Source organism: Archocentrus centrarchus, chromosome 3 (genome assembly GCF_007364275.1).
Source record: "Archocentrus centrarchus isolate MPI-CPG fArcCen1 chromosome 3, fArcCen1, whole genome shotgun sequence".
Lineage (NCBI taxonomy): Eukaryota > Metazoa > Chordata > Actinopteri > Cichliformes > Cichlidae > Archocentrus > Archocentrus centrarchus.
The window spans coordinates 29,887,315-29,906,390 of record NC_044348.1 but is presented as its reverse complement, the minus strand read 5'-3'; the positions used below and the strand labels follow the sequence as shown (position 1 = coordinate 29,906,390).

The 19,076-nt window shown below is 40.2% G+C and overlaps 1 protein-coding gene across 1 annotated transcript in view; it reads left to right on the top strand.

Annotated features, from left to right (window-relative positions):
• Positions 1-18,300, top strand: part of chst8 (carbohydrate (N-acetylgalactosamine 4-0) sulfotransferase 8) — a 137,102-nt gene extending 118,802 nt beyond the window's left edge. Inside the window, exons 2-3 of the mRNA XM_030724144.1 lie at positions 12,829-12,866; positions 17,037-18,300. Of these exons, the coding sequence (XP_030580004.1) occupies positions 12,829-12,866; positions 17,037-18,209 (1,211 nt within the window). The 3' untranslated portion in view covers positions 18,210-18,300. The remainder of the gene's footprint in view (positions 1-12,828; positions 12,867-17,036) is intronic.
• Positions 18,301-19,076: the final 776 nt, after the last annotated feature.

Genomic DNA, 19,076 nt, shown 5'->3' with positions numbered 1-19,076 from the left:
GTGTCAAGACTCTTAAGCTGTTTTCCCAACTTCAATCACATGTTTCTCTGAAGTAGTGTTGGAGGGTTAAAGGTCACTGTTAGCAGCGTGGTATATAATTCCAAAGGAATGTTCTTACAACTTTAAGAAACTGTATGATTTCATTAAAATTACTGCTTGCTGACCAGGCTTACAATGTTATGATCTAATCTTTAGCCTATGTGTTGACTTGTGCAAAATGGGCATATCCACAAAATCACTGAAAAGTAAAGCCCAATGATTCACTGTTGAACTATAATAAAAGTGTTAACAGCTAAAATTTGCCCTGGGTCACAATTTTCTGTCTTTCCAAATAATTACAATTATGTGTCACAGTGAAACAAATCTCGTTCAATAGAGCTGAAGTTATTTTCGAAAAGAAATAATATTGGCCAGAGTGGCTGTGTGATTTGTAAGATTGGTGTGTTTTCTCTGTATTAATCTTTTGTCTGTAGGCTGCTTTTTTTTTTTTTTTTGTTTTTTGTTGTGGTTCGTTTGTTTTGTTTTTGTTCTTTTTTTTTTTTTCAAGTTTTAATGTATTTTAGAGCTATAAGTTATATGAGTGGGGGTTTCAATAATTGCACATGGTTCAGGATTTATTTTTATCTTTTATCATGTCCATATGATGTATGGATAGTGTAATGTAGGCTTAGAGTGAATGCTAAAGTTGCTGATCTACTGATGTGTTGAGGCAGCTCCCTAAATATTCACTTAGTATTCAGCCACAGTCCCTGTGCTTTACTCACATGTCTGGACTCATCAGTCCCAGCTGTAATCAGTAGTGCTCTGACAGCAAAACAAGGGGTGTGTAAGAGAACGTGAAGCTAACTCAAATGAGAGGCCAGCGTAAACAGTGACAGGGCCAATTCCAGTTCCCAATCTCACTGCAAATAGAGGTGAACAGGGGAGCACAAAGACTTAACGAAGACATAGCAGCATCTGATCACAGCACCTCAACACACCACTAGTGTACCAGTAAGTTGCGATAAAAGGATTACACTTTGACTTTAATCTAGAAGAAATGGAAAAATATGGGTGGAAAAACTTAAAAGGGGTCATAAAACAACTGATCTAATCCCTCTCAGACCCAGTGCACAAAGCTTTAAACGAGTTTGTAAAAATAAAAATATGGCACTAGGGGTACGCAATTATGGTCTGACTACTTTGCATTTGTTTGACGGATGCAGTTAGAGCCATTACCCGTTCTTTAATAAGAGCCATCAGGTGGCTCTTAAAGAAAATAAAAATGGTGGATCATGAAAACCTGAGGACAACACAGTTTGTCTGCCTTTAGATCCAGTTCCAATTTTAGCTAAAAATATCATCTTTTCATTGTCTGAGTTTATCAGATTCACATGTTCTTCTTGTGCAATCAGATACTCTATTGTTTAGATGATTAAGAGTGCTTTTATTTTTAGCTGTTCCCCTTCAGGTAAAACAAGCCCCTATTTCAACACCAGGAGCTGTACATAGGCCGACAGTGTACGGAAACAATATCCTCTCCTGTGTTTAAGTGATGTGCCCAAACTAGCTGAATATGCGAGTTCTAAAATGTTTTGGAGTTCTTCTTTGCTGTGTATTTATTTATTTGAATGTAACATGAAGTGGGGATAAGGGAAATAAAGCTTTTGCTGATGCAGGTCCTTCTGTACGTGACTGTCCTTTATAAGCAGCAGGCAGCCTAGAAGACTGAAAAGAAAAGTCAGTCTCTTAGACTTATGCATGCTTTCCACGAAGGGCAGAAGATGTTATACTCCAACAAATATGAGTGGGGAGAGCAAGTGTTGGTCAGTTGTGTGTCAAATTTTAGGAATTTGTTTCTGCTTATGATACTAACCTCAGTGAAAAAGCAAATACATTTATTTTTTACACAACTACTGACCCTGTGGTATTCTAGAAGGATTTGTGGCTGTGCTTTGTTTACAGTTGATTTAAAACCAGTATTGGCAGCACTTGTTGATGTTAATGACATGATGCTGTGAGTTCAGCTGGCTGTAAATGAGGTCACTGTTTAAGGTGATTTTGTGATGTGGGTGATAGAATATGGGTTTTTGGAGCAGGAGAGCTGATCAGCATTTCCTTTGATTCCATGACCATGAGGTACAGGAAGGAAAGAAAGCCCATAATTGATTTCCTGATAGGCCACAGCAGAGTTAATGAGGACTCCCTATGTCATCTGCATATTCAAAATGCTTTGTAACAGAAGGTGCGCTGTTGGAGTCATCGCCACACATGGTACAATTTTACTTGAGAATTTTAGTTTTACAGTCTACTTTACTGGTACCATAATTTGCAAGATGAGTGTCGTGCTGTATTAAATAAGCTGTGAAAATAGTTATTGAAACTTTAAACCTATATTTAAGGTTTTAATGAAGTTAAGACCTCAGCAGCTTCAATGTTTACTGAGGTCTCGTGAGAGGCAGGGTGTTTTTTAAAAAATTATAAAAAGGCAGAGCCTTCATTTTGAAAACCAAGGGGACTTTTAAGGCGCTTTGCATTGGATTCTTAAACCCAGAGGCTACATTGGTCTCATCGGTCCTTCACACTTAAGTTTATGTGTATTTGGACAACATAATCTTCATAATTTTGCCACTGTGCACCATCACAGTGAATAAACCAGATCTTCTCCACTGAACCATCCAAGGTGTACTCTCAGTGGCAGGGGAACAATGTGAGCACAGCACCCCCACCAAGGCTGGTGATGGAGCAATACTGGAAGAGCATATGGGAGAAAGATGCAGCACACAACACCAATGCTCAGTGGCTAGTGGATCTAAGAGCAGACCACAGCAAGACCACAGTCATTCGAGACTGCAAGACTAAACTGACCAACCTGTGCACCGCCTAGACTGATTACAAGAAAGCCAATGACTCGATGCTGCACACATGGATCCTGGAATGCCTAGAACTATAAAGATCAACAGGACCCTAAGAGCCTTCATCAGGAATTCAATGGGGATATGGAGAACAACAATAGAAGCCAACGTCAAGCCAACTGCACAAGTCACCATCAAGTCCAAGACCGGCTACGGATGCTGACTGCGGAATGGAGCAAACATCAGCCGCCTACAGTGCTCTACATGGATGACATCAACCTGTATGCCAGGAATGAATGCGATATTGATTCACTGATCCACACTACTAGGATCTACAGCAATGACACTGGAATGTCATTGCTGTATGAAAAAGTGTAATTGATAACAAAGACAGGGAAGGTAGTCAGAACTAAGGGCATTGCACTACCAGAAGGTAACAATACAGACATTGAGGACAGCTACAAGTACACATATGGGGAACATCTAGCACCAGGATGGACTATGCAAAGAAGACAAGCCTATAGAGGCAGCATGATGCTGTGGGAAATGTGCTGCTGGGAACCTGGGTCCTGCCATCCATGTGGACATTACTTTGACAGGTGCCACCTACCCCAGCACTGTTGCAGGCCATGTACACCCTTTCATGGAAATGGTATTCCCTAACGGCTGTGGCCTCTTTCAGCAAAACAATGCACCCTGCCACAAAGCAAAAATGGTTTGAGGAGCACAGCAACAAGTTTAAGGTGTTGACTTGGCCTCCAAATTCTCCAGATCTCAATCCAATGGTGTATCTGTGGGATGTGCTGGACAAAATGTCCGATTCATGGAGGCCCCACCTCACAACTTAAAGGATCTGATGCTAATATCTTGGTGCCAGTTACCACAGCACACCTTCAGGTGTCTAGTGGAGTCCGTGCCTCGATGGGTCAGGGCTGTTTTGGAAGCAAAAGGGTGACCAACACAGTATTAGGCAGAAGGCCATAATGTTATGCCTGATCGTAGCTGAGAGGTTCGTAGCTGTTCACTGGAACTCACATCTCAGTAGGAGGTTCAAATAAATTATGTTAATGCAACAGAACAAGGCCATTAATAGGCTAAAAAATTTAAATAAAATAAGCCTGACACAGAGTGCAAAAACCAAATCACGTGGCCAAATCAACACTCTGGTACATGCTTATAAAGGAGTACGCTGGCCAGTTCAGCAACACCATAAGCTCCGAAAGACCATAGAAAACAACAAAATTAGATAGCAATTCTTTGCTTGGTTAAGAAAAGTCTTTATCACATCTAGCCAAGTCAAGAACACTCTTAAGGAGGCTGACTCAGAGATACCTTCATTAGTGTAAAAACAAAGGGTTTAAAACAAGGTGTCAACTACTGGTTTCACTCAAGAATAGGAAGGCCAGATTAGACTTTGTCAAAAAAAATCATCTAAAATAGCCTCCACAGTTATGGGAAAAAAAAATCTTGGACAGTTGAAACCTACATTAATTTGTACCAGAATGATAGGTGGAGAAAAGCTCGTGATCTGCAGTATATCACATCATCTGTCAAACATGGTTGAGGCACTGTTATGGTATGGACATGCATGACTGACAGTGGAAGTGGGTCATTAGTGTTCACTCATGATGTGACTGCTGATAGAAGTAGCAGGACGGATTCTATACACTCTGCTCAAATTCAGCCAAACTGATTGGATAACTCTTCTCAGTCCAAATGAATAATGACCCAAAGCATACTGCAGGAACCCAAGGCAGAAAAAATAGAATATTCTTCAATGGCCAAGTCAGTAGCTTAATTGCAACCCAACAGAGCATGCTTTTCAGTTACTGAAGACAAAACTTTAGTTTTGACAGAGAGAGTCACAAACAAGCAGCAACTGAAGGTTGCTGCAGTAAAAGCCTAGCAGAGAATATCAAGGGAGGAAACACAGGAAGGCAAAATCATAATCAAAATATTATGTATCTTCTAAAATACATATCATTTTTATACCATTCTCACAGTCCAACTATTGCTCAGAGTCCTGTCCATAATGCTGTCAGAACTGCTGCTCCCTTCACAGTGAGTCTATCTTCTCTTCTACTTTGTCTTTGCCTCAGTGCCTACAATATAGACATATGAGAACACATCACTTCCCTGTTTCATCATCATCTGAATCTTTTTCTTTATCTAGCAATGCCTGTGCAAGTTTCAGGAGAGCACACAGTAGCCCTGCCTGCAGATTTTACAGAAATTTTAAAGGAATTTCAGGCTTCTAAACAAGAAAAGCATGGCAAAATCTCTCCTTACTATGTTTTGTATCCCATAGGCTTCCTATTGCCATTGGCAAGGGAGTTCATAAAGGGAGTACTGCAGTGTGTGCACTGTGCCTATAGTTTAAGAGCTCTGCAGCATCTAAATAAGATATGTGCCAATTAAAGCCGCTTTGCAGCTTGTCTCGGCCAAGATAATTCACTTAACCCAAAGCTTGCAGCTGACAGGTAGCATTTGTTTACACATCCCTCCTCATGCAAGCTGCCAGGCCCTTTTCTCTGCATGGTATTAAAACAAGCCACCTCCCACCACACCCCCACACACTGCTCACCGGCTCTCTGTTTCCATGGAAATCTGCCCTAGGAAGCTTTTGCATCTTCTAACCTTGAAAGCACCCTAAGTAGGATCGACTCTGAGAATATATTGTTGTCAAAAAGAATTGTCATAACGGTAATCAGTGCTATATTTGATACCCCCTTTCAGCAGCTTCCTATCTTCTTAGTTCATTATTTCCTCTCCTGCTGTGTGCTGCGCCCAAGTTAACAGCATGAGAAAAGAATCTGAAGATTGCACAGAAAAAGAAGCCTGAGACTGAGACACATCATATTAATATATATATTACTACTTCCCCACAGAGAAAGCTTCTCTTTATCATTAAACTCAGTATCAAATTATTTAGGATTTGTATGAACAATTTTACTCCCAAAGTGCTATACAGTACATCGGTTTAACGTGGAAAAAAAGATAAGGCCTTTTCGTTAACTACTCAAAATAAACTTTAAAAACAAAACACAAATTGAAACCTTGAGGTGAGGTTTTCAAATGATCAATAAAAACTCATTGAATTTTTTTTAACTTAACAATATATCTTGACAAAAATATACTATTAATTCAACATGCTACTTCACAGACATTTTAAACCCAGTCCCAGTCATAAACACATACTGGGGTATGATGATCAAAGCGATAGTACACGAGCTGTGCAGGTGCACTGTCTTAGAGCAGAAAGTGCGTTGAAAATAGTGCAAAGAAGTCAGCGAAGCACTGCAGCCTCACGTCATAGCCAAGCTTAAGTTTTATCTCACTGAATGTTGATTGAGACTTTGTATGCTGAGCCTGTATTCTGCCATAGACAAGTATGAGCCGAACCATGTGTTATTTATGCTACGTGGAAGGCACAATGATTTAATGTGGCTGGGGACTGGAGGAGTTTTATCTTTTTTATCTGAATTTCAATTGATGGAAGAACACATTCCTAATGAATTACAAAGCCTCCCATCAGTTGACTTTGACTTGGTCAGAGGTGGAAGGAACACCTTCAATGTGGCATTAAAACAACATGTAATTTATGAATGACACCAACTTTGTAAATACTTGTGTGATCTCTTTAAAGTGCAGTCAAAAGGGCTGGGGAGGTCAGAAGATCATAGGGTTATTATTGGCATCATAGTAATATCACCAAGTGTGGATCGATCAGCTTTAATGAACCACGGTCTTCAATAACCTTTTTGACCTCTACTTGTGAACAGAAGGACCTGCAGCAAAACTGACAGAAGTCAAAAGGAAAAGCTCTGACTCTGCAGACCCTACAGTAAACCTGAATTTGTAATTATCCTACACTGGAAACAAAGTACAAGCAACACAGACTAAAATGGTGTAAGGAGAAAAGACAGTGAGGTGAGAATCACAACACTGTAGGCTGCATGCACATCAAAAGATGAGCCTTTTATTTAAGCAATAACCAAAGTCCCAAAGTAACAAAAGTCCAAGTCAGATGGTAGAGCATAAACACAACAGGTGCTGTGACAAAGAGTAATGGGAAGACAGGATTGTTTATACACTAAGGATTAATTGGGGATTTAAACAGAAGGAGAATGAGACACAGGTGAAGTTAATCCAGACAATAAAACAGACAGGATGCAAAACCCAGAACAAGACACCAGAGACAACCAGATATCAAAGTTAAACAGGGGGGAAAAAAGAAGCATGATTAAACATGACTGTGCTATGAGAATAAAGTTATTTTAATTGACTTAGTGTTAAGCCTATGTATACCCTCCCATGGGCCCACCATCCACAGGAGGAACAGCAGGCAGCAGTTGAAGATGGGTGCCCTCACCATCCAACCCCCCAGCTACCTAGACTGGCTTCAGGGACATAGACCTTAATCTCAGAAGAAGCTTGTCCTAGTGCTAGAGGAGGTGGATGAGGAGAGGGAGGACTGGGCATCTCTGCTTAGACAAGTGCCTCCGTGACCTGGACCTAGATAACTGGATGGATGGACGGATGGATGGATGGATGGATGGATTCCTTCCAAAGAGCATTTTAAAAAACTAAATTTGAATCCAGAACAGGCAGCACTCCTACTCAAATATTTTTCTACCCTGAAAAGTAATGAACAGAGTACTAATTTAGATTATTGAATCAATTTATTTGGTCATCTATTAATTAGTTGTTCTAAAAGAAAAACACACACAATAGTAATGACACTGTTCCCTGCATTGTTCAGCACTGGAAAATCCCAGCAACCACTGGGCAAAATGCACCCTCAACTGTTCATTGCAGAGGTCAAAGAGTGCATGTGACAACCATTCAAACTCTCACTTACAGGGACTTTAGAATTACCAATTAACCTAATATGCACGTTTTGGGGAGGAAACCCACACAGGCACACAGAGAACATGCAAACTCTAAACAAAAGGCCCCCACAGAGAGGGAGGTCACTGGTTTGAACCCAGAACTTTTTAGGTGTAAGGTGACAGTCCTAACCACTGCACTACTGTGCCACCTATATTTATAAAATCTCATTGTTTTGAGTCTCACTGCACTCATATGGAGTCTTTTTTTAATTTAGCAGTTTAGACATAGACCATGAACCACAGTGTTTGAGTCTATGCTGTTTTTATAGTGTCTAGGTGTTCCACTTTATTTGGCACTGCAAAGCATTTTTATTCTGTGTCCCTTGACCCACATGCTGAGACAATGTCCCACATTTTGACTGGATTTAGTTTTCAAAAGGTTAACACTGACAGAAAGACAGTTTTATAATGTCTACAGCTTTTATCCTGTGACTGTGAAGAAAGCAGAGAAGTCTACTACAATGGAACATGGTGCAGATTACCCTCTCACAATGCTACCCACACAATGCTCAACTGGGAAAACTGGAAATCACAGCTAGTCAGATTTTTGCAGTGATGAAAACTACTATAAAACATGAAAAAATGGAAAAACAGCTACAATTAAGACTAAGGAACCTGGTTACGATTTGTTGAAGCCAATGGATGGTGATTCTCTGACATTTTCTGCTTAGACCTCCCTCCTCAGCCACCTCCTCTAGCTCATTTTATTTGTTTTGAATTTTGCATGTGGTTATTTTGTCAAGTTAGATATGTCAAAAGTTCAGACCAGCTCTGATAATTAGGAGTGTGCTTCCCACACTCTTTGCTCCCCATTTAGTTTTCTGGAATCTGGTCACTTTAACTCTGGTATCATTCCATGCCTCATGATTTCTACACAAAGGCACAAAAATGTCCATGAAAATATATTTTTTCCAATAAAAAATTCTGGGAGAGTGTGATGGTTTCTACTACTGAACTAGAGTAAATGTGTGTGTGTGTGTGTGTGTGTGTGTGTGTGTGTGTGTGTGTGTGTGTGTGTGTGTGTGTGTGTGTGTGTGTGTGTGTGTGTGTGTGTGTGTCCTGGTTTTTCATCATTTACAGTACGTTGTCATTGGTCGGATTAGAAATGTGTTACTGACTCATTCTTTGCCAAACCTGTGCTTTGTGTTGCTTTCTCTCACAAGCTAATCTTCAGATGACAAGGCACACAAATTTTAGATGGTCTGTGTTTGGTCTTTAGAGAGTCTCTGCAGGCACATCTTTAATCTCGCTTCGCTGATTGCTCACCCATCACCCCCCCCCCCCCCCCCCCCCCCAAGCAGCTGCTCTCTCTGGCCCAGTCCTGGAGGATTTTGAAACATCGTTTTATCTCTTACCACAACAAGTTAAAACATCAATGGACCAGCGCTCAAAGCCTAATACCACCATTCTCAAGCGTTTTTCTAGCATACCAGAGCCTTGTATTCCCACACAGAGTCAAGTGGAGGAGGAGCGTGTGCGCAGAGTGCAGGTGTGGGTGGTTTGTTGGGAGAGAGGGGAGTGCAGCTGGTTGGGGTCACAGCGCCTTAGTGTGCTGAATGACTAATGAAAGGTTTATAGTGGCGCAGCATGACTGCCTAGTCTCAATAGTAGGCTAGAGAAGGACACGCCTTGTCTGGCTTTTAGCACCCTCCTGGCCCATCTCTGGTTAAAAACAGACATTTAACAAGTTCTTCCAGAACATAGGGCCACAATCCTTCACTTAACAAGCTCATTATTTCACATTGTTTTTGTCCTTTGCTCCTCCTTGGTGGCAGTGGCAGGGAAAAGATAATCTTTGATGTATGTCTCTATTAGAGAGTTGTATAAGGATATCTGAGAGGGAAGCATGATAATGGATCTGCTAATGATGTGGCCTTTGCTTATGTGGATCCTTGCAGTAATGCTGGGTTGTCTGCATGAATATTCAGAGGCTTTGTCTGTGAAAAAGAGGTGGCGGCTCAAGGTTATTTTAGAGGGCAACAGAGGACAAGACTCAAAAGGAGATTGTGCTATTAAATAGTCCTCTATCATCAGAAAAATTACAGTCAAATACCTGAAAATCAAAGCAAAGCTCAACATGGGCCTTCTTTTGATCTCGGCTATAAATGCCATATCTTGCATGTAGACTTGCTTACTGGAACCCTTTAGAGCTTCAAAAGGAGAACTACCAGAATGTGACATTTAATATCTGGGTGTAAAAACAACCTTAACTTTATTGACTGACTTTTTCTCCCCAGTATAGAATTTCCTTTTGAAGCATTTATCCTGTATCTGGTGCTGCTGTAGCAAGTTCCTTTTGTGAATGCTCCAGTGTATATTAACAAATCTGGATATAGCATTGACCTCTAGATTCTCTCAGCCATGTTTTTTAATATAACATCTGGGGGGGCATACATCTATATGTGAATTTGAAAGGGTAAATGATCTGCATCTCACTGTATGAAGCTTCGCTCTTAATTTATAACTCTTTCACTCCACAGTAGTGAAAATCAATAACATAGTTATACTGAGTAGAATTTACTGAGTGTGAAATTGCAATCAAACAGCAACTATTAGCCACAACAAAATAGATAATACAAAGATAAATGATGTTTAGAAATCTCCCTGAAATTCAAATTACAACGTCATATTACTTGTTTCAGTTATATGCTGTCATGGAAAAATGTTCCCTTTATGTAATTTTGTCTCCCAACTTGATAGAACTGCATTTTCAATTCAGTTCAATTCAATTTGATTTTATTTATATAATGCCAAATCACAACAAAAAAAAAACAAAAAAACATCACATTAAGGTGCTTTAGACCCTAGAATAATATAGAGAAAACCCCAACAATTAAAGCAACCCCATATGAGCAAGTACTTGGTGACAGTGGAAATAAAAAAACTCTCTTTTAACAGGAAATAACCTCCGGGAGGGGCAGCCATCGGCCCCAACCGGTTGGGGGCGAGGGAATGGAGACAGGACAAAAGACACAATGTGGAAGAGAGCCAGAGATTAATAATAACTAATGATTAAATGCAGAGTGGTGCATAAACACACAGATTGTAAAGAGGTGAGTGAAAAAGAAACACTCAGTGCATCATGGGAAGCCCCCCCAGCAGTCCAGGCCTATTGCAGCATAACTAAGGGAGGGCTCAGGGTCACCTGATCCAGTTCTAACTATAAGCTTGATCAAAAAGGAAAGTTTTAAGCCTAATCTTAAAAGCAGAGAGGCTGTCTGTCTCCTGAACCCAAACTGGGAGCTGGTTCCACAAAAAAGAGGCCTGAAAGCTGAAGGCTCTGCCTCCCATTCTACTTTTAAATATCCCACTGTAGGAACCACGAGTAAGCCAGCAGTCTGAGCACTGGAATTCAATAACCGCATTTTAATCAAATCAGCCCATGTCAGATTTATTTTCAAATCAACTTTATCAACTTACAAGTGCTGAACATGACAACTACTCATCCTTTATGCTCAGTTCAGCGCATTAGGTTTAAATGTCTTGTTTCACTTCATTTTTCCTGTCTCTCGAGCCTTTGCCTTTGCAGAACAAAGTATATAAATAAAAAATGTTAATGGTATTATAATTAAGTAGAAAAGAATTTCGCACATCTTATCTGCTAGTTCATTGTAAATTCTCTCAGTGATTCACCAGACTGGTACAATGAAAGGCTTAAAATTTTGACTCAGCTTGACTGTGCAACATGAAATGGGAAGGTGATAGCCATGGTATCACAAGCTGGGACAAATATGTAACAACAGCCAGACAAAACACCTCCTAGAAGGAACCAATTAAACCTTTGGAGATTTCAATTACCCCCTTGATAGGGTTTTCAAGATCGATAACCAAGCATGTGTCTTGACAAGATGGTTGGCGCTACCGGGGGGCCCACTTTAGAACAGCAGACACTGAAAGACCATTGCTATTTTTGCACTTGGATGTGTTTGCCGGGCAATAATAGCTACATGTGTTGCAACAAATTTTTATGAGTTTCATGTTTCAATATAAACTGAAATTTGAGATGCAAATCCTGTTCTTTTTAGGGTTAAGTGATCAAATATTTTGGCAGCAGCCAAACAAGATCAGGAAATGTCACATGCCACCTCCCTAGTCCACCACTCTTCTTTTTCCTCCTCTGCCTCTTCCTCCAGTGTCTCGTTCAGAAGAATGAAGACAAAGATTCAACACACAGAGCCAGACAGCAACAGAGAGCTCTCTAGCGCATACTAATCTAAAACAACACTGCATCTAGGCAACATGTTTTATTCTATCCCCACTGAGGCGTGTTTAAGTGTGAGATAGGGCTCTGCACATCTCATCACTTAGGAAAGGTTGTGGCCTGCATCTTCAGCCCCCACCCCCCCATACAGGTTCCTATCAGTTCCATCCTCATATTGGAAGTGACAAGCCACTCAGGCAGAGGTGTCTTCGCTCACCCCATCAGCAGCCATGCAGCCCCACTCAGAGCTGTCAGCCTGATTACATATCAGATGGGAGGGGTGGGAAAGAGGAGGGGTGGAAAAGGGGGCTGGGGTACCTACGGAAAATAGATGTCCAGCTGGAGACAGACAACTAAACACATCGTCTGTCCTGCTGCTGCACATCTGCCAATATACATCCCACCTGTCCCCAAGGTTGCCACAAAACCAATCTGTATGTTTCCATCACTCTTTTGCTGACTTGTATAAATTTAGCAAAACTTATCCATTTGTCTGTCATGTTTGTAACCAGGACCTCTTTTTGAAACTTTTTGTTAGTTGTCTTTGCTTGTGTTATTTTTTTCTCTCTGTCTTTTTCAGTTCAATATGTTTTGTTTGTTTGTTTTCCTATTTCATTGAGAGGGCTTACTACAGGGACCACAACTCATTTACCAACTATTCATGCTTGGTGGCAGCTCATTACACAGGTAATGTTACCTGTTCTCCCTCTGTGGGTTAGTAAAGCACTGGTAGTTTGCTCAGGATCAAAGAAGATGTGCTAACTGATAGGAAGCAATGAATTATTGGAGCTTGTCTGGAGAGTGTGCCTGGGGTTCCCAACTCTCTTCTATAAGGACAAAAATACATGTTGTTTGCCTAAGCACTGATTTTCTTGTCTTTTTTCTCTTCTCTTCTCTCCAGGCGTGAAGCTTGGAAGTACTCCACGGCAGTCCAGAGAGGTATGTGTTTACTCCATTTCTCCCAAAACACATACACACAGGTTGCTCCCACCTGTTATCTATTGCAAAAAAAAGTGATTGTCAGCCTTGTACCTCTCAGCGTGTCTGATAGCATCTGTGTAGAGAGGTTGACCTCACACTGTGCATTCAGCCAGTCAGACTGAAGCTGAGTTTAGTGAGTAAACGATCCCAGTTGCACCAAGCCAGTTTCCTCAGGGTATTATCACACCTAGAGTTTTTTTTTTCCCTTTCTTTCTTCCACAATAGAAGATTTTTTTTTTTTTCTTATAGTTATGCTTTTGGTTACTTTCCTTTAACTATTTTCAGTTGTGCAGTGGCAGTAAAAAGTAGACATTCTGCTCTTTATTTAAGTCACAAATACAGACACTCATAAGGGCTTAAGCTTATACGGTAACATACAAAAAATGATATTCTTTAATGCCTTTATTCAACATTGAATATTCATAGTATTGAAAAAACTAACAGAACCCTTTAATACCTGGTTAAATCTTATTTTGAGTGTTGACATCAAACGGGTGGTTCATACTGTAGCTGCAAGTTCAGACCAGTACATTGTTCAGGAGACATTTTGGACTCTTCTTCCTTAAATAACCTCTTCTGCTTAGCTGTATTTTTGGCATGAACTGCTCTCTTTTGATTCCACAGCTTCTCAGTTGGGTTAAGGTCCCTGACGGGACCACTCCAAAAGGTGGATTTTCTTTGTTGCTTTCTCTGTTTGAAGTTATTCTGTAGATTTACTTTAATGATTGGGGGTCATTGTACGCTTGTATCACCTGGCATCATGACAGCATCTTATAATATTCTGTTATAAATGTGAGAGTTCATTTTTTGCGGCAATAGAGCCAAAACGCCCAGGCCCAGAGGCAACTAAAGCAGCCCAAATCATGATGCTCCCTCAACTGTGTGTCACCTCTGCTTCCAAAAGTGCCGACATAGTGCTGCCTACCCTTACCAACCAATTCCTCTAAACATTCTCCCAGCAGAGCTGTGGAGGGTAAAGGTCCTTCTTCTTAATCTTTAGATAAGGAATGATGGTTTCTTTTGGAGCTCAGCAGCTTCCTCTGTGGTATCCCACCATCAACACTATGCCTGTTCAGTGATATACTCTATGTATTTTAGAGACATGAACACAGACATTAGAAAACTTTTATCTTAGTGCATTTTGTGTTTTTCATCATCTATGCTGCATTCTCACTTTGAGTAAAAGCAGATACATCATCAAATACTGTCTGTTTATATACTCACTGACCATTTTATTATCTAGCACTGGGTTGGACCCCTTTTGGCCTTCAGAACTTCCCTAATTCGTTGTGGCATAGATTCAATGAGGTCCTGGAAACATTCTTCAGAGATTTTACTCCATCTTGCTTTGACAGCATCACACAGCTGCTGCAGATTTGTCAGCTGCACATCCATGATGTGAATCTCCCATTCCACCATATCCCAGAGGTGCTCTTTTGGATTGAGATCCGGTGACTGTGAAGGCCATTTAAACTCACTGTCATGTTCAAGAAACCAGTTTGAGAGGATTTAAGTTTCCTGCTGGAAGCAACCACCAGAAGATAGGAACACTGTGGTCATAAAGGGTCAGGCACGGTCAGAAGCAATACTCAGGCTGTGGTATTTAAACAATACTCAGTTGGTATTAATGTGCTGAGAAACCATCAGCACTAGCCTGAACCATTACAAGGCAGGATGGATCCGTGTTTTCATGATTTTATGTCAACTTCTGGCCCTACCATCCGAATGTTGCAGCAGAAAGTTTGGTGAGCCCAGTGTAGTCTTCTGTTACTGTAGCACATCTGCTTCAAGGATCCCCTTGGTTGTAACAAATGGATTTTTCTGAATCGCTATTGCCTTCCTATCACCTTGAAGCAGGCTCGCCAGTCTCCTCTATGACATCAACAAGGCATTTCTCCCACAGAACTGCCCTTTAACTGGATATTTTGTCTGTTTCAGACCATTCGCTGTATGGGCAAATCTCAGAAGATCAGCAGCTTCTCAAATAATCAGACTGGCCCACCTGAGACCAACAACTGTCCCATGGTCAAAAACAATTAAATCTTCTTCACTATTCTGATGCTCAATTTGAACCTCAGCAGTTTCTCTTGACCACGCCTACATGTGACTATGTGCTTAAATATTTGCATTAATGAGCAGTTAACACAAATATTTAACTGTCTGAGGTTTGCAACTTTTTCCCAACAAAATATGCTAGACTCTGATTGGCTAACAACTCGAGATACTTCCTGGAAACTCATAAACTCAAGGTCATTGTAACCAGCAACTCCACAGTCGTTCAAATACTTTTTCCCCATCGATGCAGTGAATGCTTAAATCAATGTATTAAATATGGACAGCAACAATACAAATTTTTTGAATGTTATTAGTTAAAATAATTAGCATTTTTTATAAATGTAGCTAATATAAAGATGTGGGCGTGTTTTAGGGGGTCATTAATAAGAAAAAAATAATCACATGGATCCATAAGAAGCTTATTTATTTCATTAGGGTTTTTAAATATTAACTACAGGGATGATGACCTATTATTATCCCTCCCTGTGATTCCACACCACTTTGTATCTTGTGATTAGTAGTTGCTTGAACAGGAACAAGTTATATTAAAGTGAGTGGAGTTTTTCTAATCTGATCAAATAAAACAGAATTAAAACCTTTGAAAAGTTTAAATAAACAACAAAATGCATTTGAAATGTTTTAAGCATTATTATAAAAGGCACTGACACTTTGAGCCGAGGCTTTCATGTGCTATATTTTTCATCATTAGCACAAGTAAGATCAGGAATAAACATACACAACAAAAGAGTAGCAAAAGAGATGCTAAGTGCTGAAAAAAAGGAATATATCAAATAAAAGGAAGTTTTAATCATGTACTGAGAAAGTAAGAAAAAAAAATATTACCAATTAGCCAACCAAAACAAAATACACAAAAGAGAAAGTTAAGATAAATATAAAAAGGCAAAGATGAACATGAAAACTTTTTCCCCATAAATTTCAGCAACATGAAATGCCAGAAAAAAAATTATGTATAAACACAGTAAAAAACGAAGTGCAGATACAAGTATGTGTGATAATTAGCCAAAATAATGACTAAATCAACAGTGTCTGACCCCCCGCCCCCCCCCAGAAAAAAAAAATTGGGTTATAAATAAAATAAATTATATCATAAAAAGTAAATGAAGATACACCATCCATTTTTAATGACAACCTGTCATGAATATTGAAACAGTTAAGCATATGCACATTCAAAAAAATACATGGTCCATGGTTTCAGCCTTTGAAGAACAAAAGATGTAAGGATCCACTTTAAATATATATCTGCATTTAAAAAGATTTTTCACAAACATGTTATCATGCTATGAGCTACAACAGTCAGGTAGCTGGGGAAAAAAAATCGTACTACTGTATGTTCTCTCAGCTGACCCCTGCTTGCACTGTCTCTGCTGTGATCATCAGCACCAGAGAGAGACTTACACCACTGTAAACCCTGAAGAACGTGACGACTGGCGTACAGATTTATGCCTTGCACATTAAACACACAAGGAGGACCTTCCTCCCACCCACCCCCACCCCCACCCCCCGAGATGAAAGACTATGACCATTAAGTCAGAAGAGGGATGAACCAAGATTCATGAAGGTCTCATCACCTTGTCTGTTGTAAAATTAAAATTATGCATCCAGTCCATTGGCTTTATGATGCCATTACAGCATTTAATTGAAATAAAATGTCAGAATGCGTGATGGCCTTGGGCATCATCTCATAGTAATCAGGCAGTAGATGATTCTAATTTGGATTCCTCATTAAGTGTTTATAAGACATTTATATGGCATTACAGCTCAGTTTATTGATAGGTCATAGATGGCATTGGGCAGTGTCTGACATTTGCATGCAGCAAAATTAGACCTTTAAGATGTAGGGAAACAGCACCATCAAGTGGTTCATTTGAGAATGAAACCAGGGATAAAAATGGTTGTTTCTGGCACTGAAGCTGTGATATTTACCACATCATTAAATAACAGGGTTTAAATTTATGGTTCTTGCTTCCACATCCACCTGGAAATGTTCTTGTTTGTTTAATTTAAACAGGTCTGCTGCTGTCATCTTTAACCTGTGTTGTCATTGTTTTATAGACTCTTTCTACTCAAGACCGTGAGAGAGGCAAATCTGAGAGTTACCAGGACCTCCAAGCTGCAGAAAGCATCCTGTCCAGCCCGATCCCTCCAATGCAGTTCCCACATTTTGAGAAGAGCAGGCAAACAGCCACCCCGGGGTCTCGGGAGCAGGACATAGGCTCCCTTCATGTCTCAAAAAGACACCGCAAACTGCTAAAAACAAGTCCCCCAATCCAACACATTAAAAACAACATTTCCTCATCCTCCTCCTCCTCAGTTTCCTCCTCATCCTCAATTTCCTCTTCATCCCCAGTTTCCTCCTCCATTGCGTCAGGCTTTTTTTCTCCAGAGAGATGGCGAAAGCTCTCCAGTATCCTGGAAGCACGCCAGCAACTGATGAAGGAAATCTGTGCTAAGTACAAAAGCAGCATCTCAAAGACCATCACACGTCATCACGTGAAACACATCTTTGTGGAGGACAAGTACAAACTGCTGTACTGCCAGGTGCCCAAGGCAGGGTGCTCCAACTGGAAGAGGACCCTCATGGTGCTGGCGGGCCAGGCCTCCAATACTCAGAGTATTAAGCATGATACGGTCCACTATGGCGATCATCTCAAGAAGCTTGATAGCTTTGACCGACAGGGAATCATGCACCGTCTGGAAACCTACACCAAAGTCATATTTGTCCGTGAGCCCTTGGAGAGAATGGTGTCAGCTTACAGGGACAAGTTTGAAAATCCCAACAACTACTACCACTCCCTGTTTGGGAAACCCATCATTTCCAAATACAGGGTGAACCCGTCTTGGGCAGCCCTGAAGACAGGAAACGGGGTCACATTTAAAGAATTTGTCCAATATCTGCTGGACGTCCACCGGCCCGTGGGAATGGATATCCACTGGGAGCAGGCAAATCAGCTCTGCAACCCTTGTCTCATAGACTACGACTTCATCGGCAAGTTTGAGAACATGGAAGAAGAGTCCAACTTTCTCTTGCGATTGGCTGGGGCACCACCTAACCTCACACTGCCCAGTTTTAAAGATAGGAACCCAAATGACAAGCGGACCTCTATGCAGATCACGGAAAAATACTTTTCACAGGTTAGCATGTTGGAGAGACAGCGAGTATATGACTTCTACTACATGGACTATCTGATGTTTAACTACTCGAAGCCTTTTAAAGATTTATACTGACTGCTTCATGTCACATTTCTTTAATCACAGTCACATTCCACTATATCTCTACTGTAATTTTAACATACTGCTTACTCACATGCTCAAATACATCTTTGCATCTTAGCAGAGAGATCAGAGAGACCAAATTTCACTCAAAAAAAAAAAAAACACTTTTTATTACATTTTTACCAGATTATATTCATTTGTAGAAAGGTTGTGTGCTGTTGTACTAAATACTCTAAATTGTCCTAAAATGCAAGACATTTATTCACTACTAGCAAATGGTGAGGTAGAATTTTAAAACTGCAAAGTTTAGCTTCTGAAAAAGTTTATTATTGTTCAACAGGCTTTAAAATATGCCTTACTGTAGGTCAAATAGTATTTATAAATGTTTTTTATGGTTTAAGCCCCACGTTTACCACAGGTTTTAACCACATTCCTGAATTTATTTCCAAACGCCTGGTACCTTACTTTGCACCACAGTATTTATAAATATAGTAGCTTTAGTCCGAGGTTGATTTTAAATTGTTCAAAGACAAACCCTTTTATAATTTGAAATATTTGTATTTACCGTTTGACCTACAGCAAGTCAGGCGTCAGTATACCTCTATGTATCAGTGCATTCTAATACAGATATTTAATGTGAATGGCTTTACTAAATATAAGTAAATGAAACACTACAAATACTATAAATCTTTAAATGTGTAAAGTGCTGCCCACTCAGAAGCTGTGTGCACCTACTGTAGCATTTTTATACTTCTTTGTCAGTTTGTGCTTTCGTCAAACACATACATGTGCTGTAGGTCCTCCATCAATAGGGTGTCTACTTGGTCTGTTGAATGCAGAACGACCAGGAACATGCAGGGTACAAAGTGTTGCTGTCAA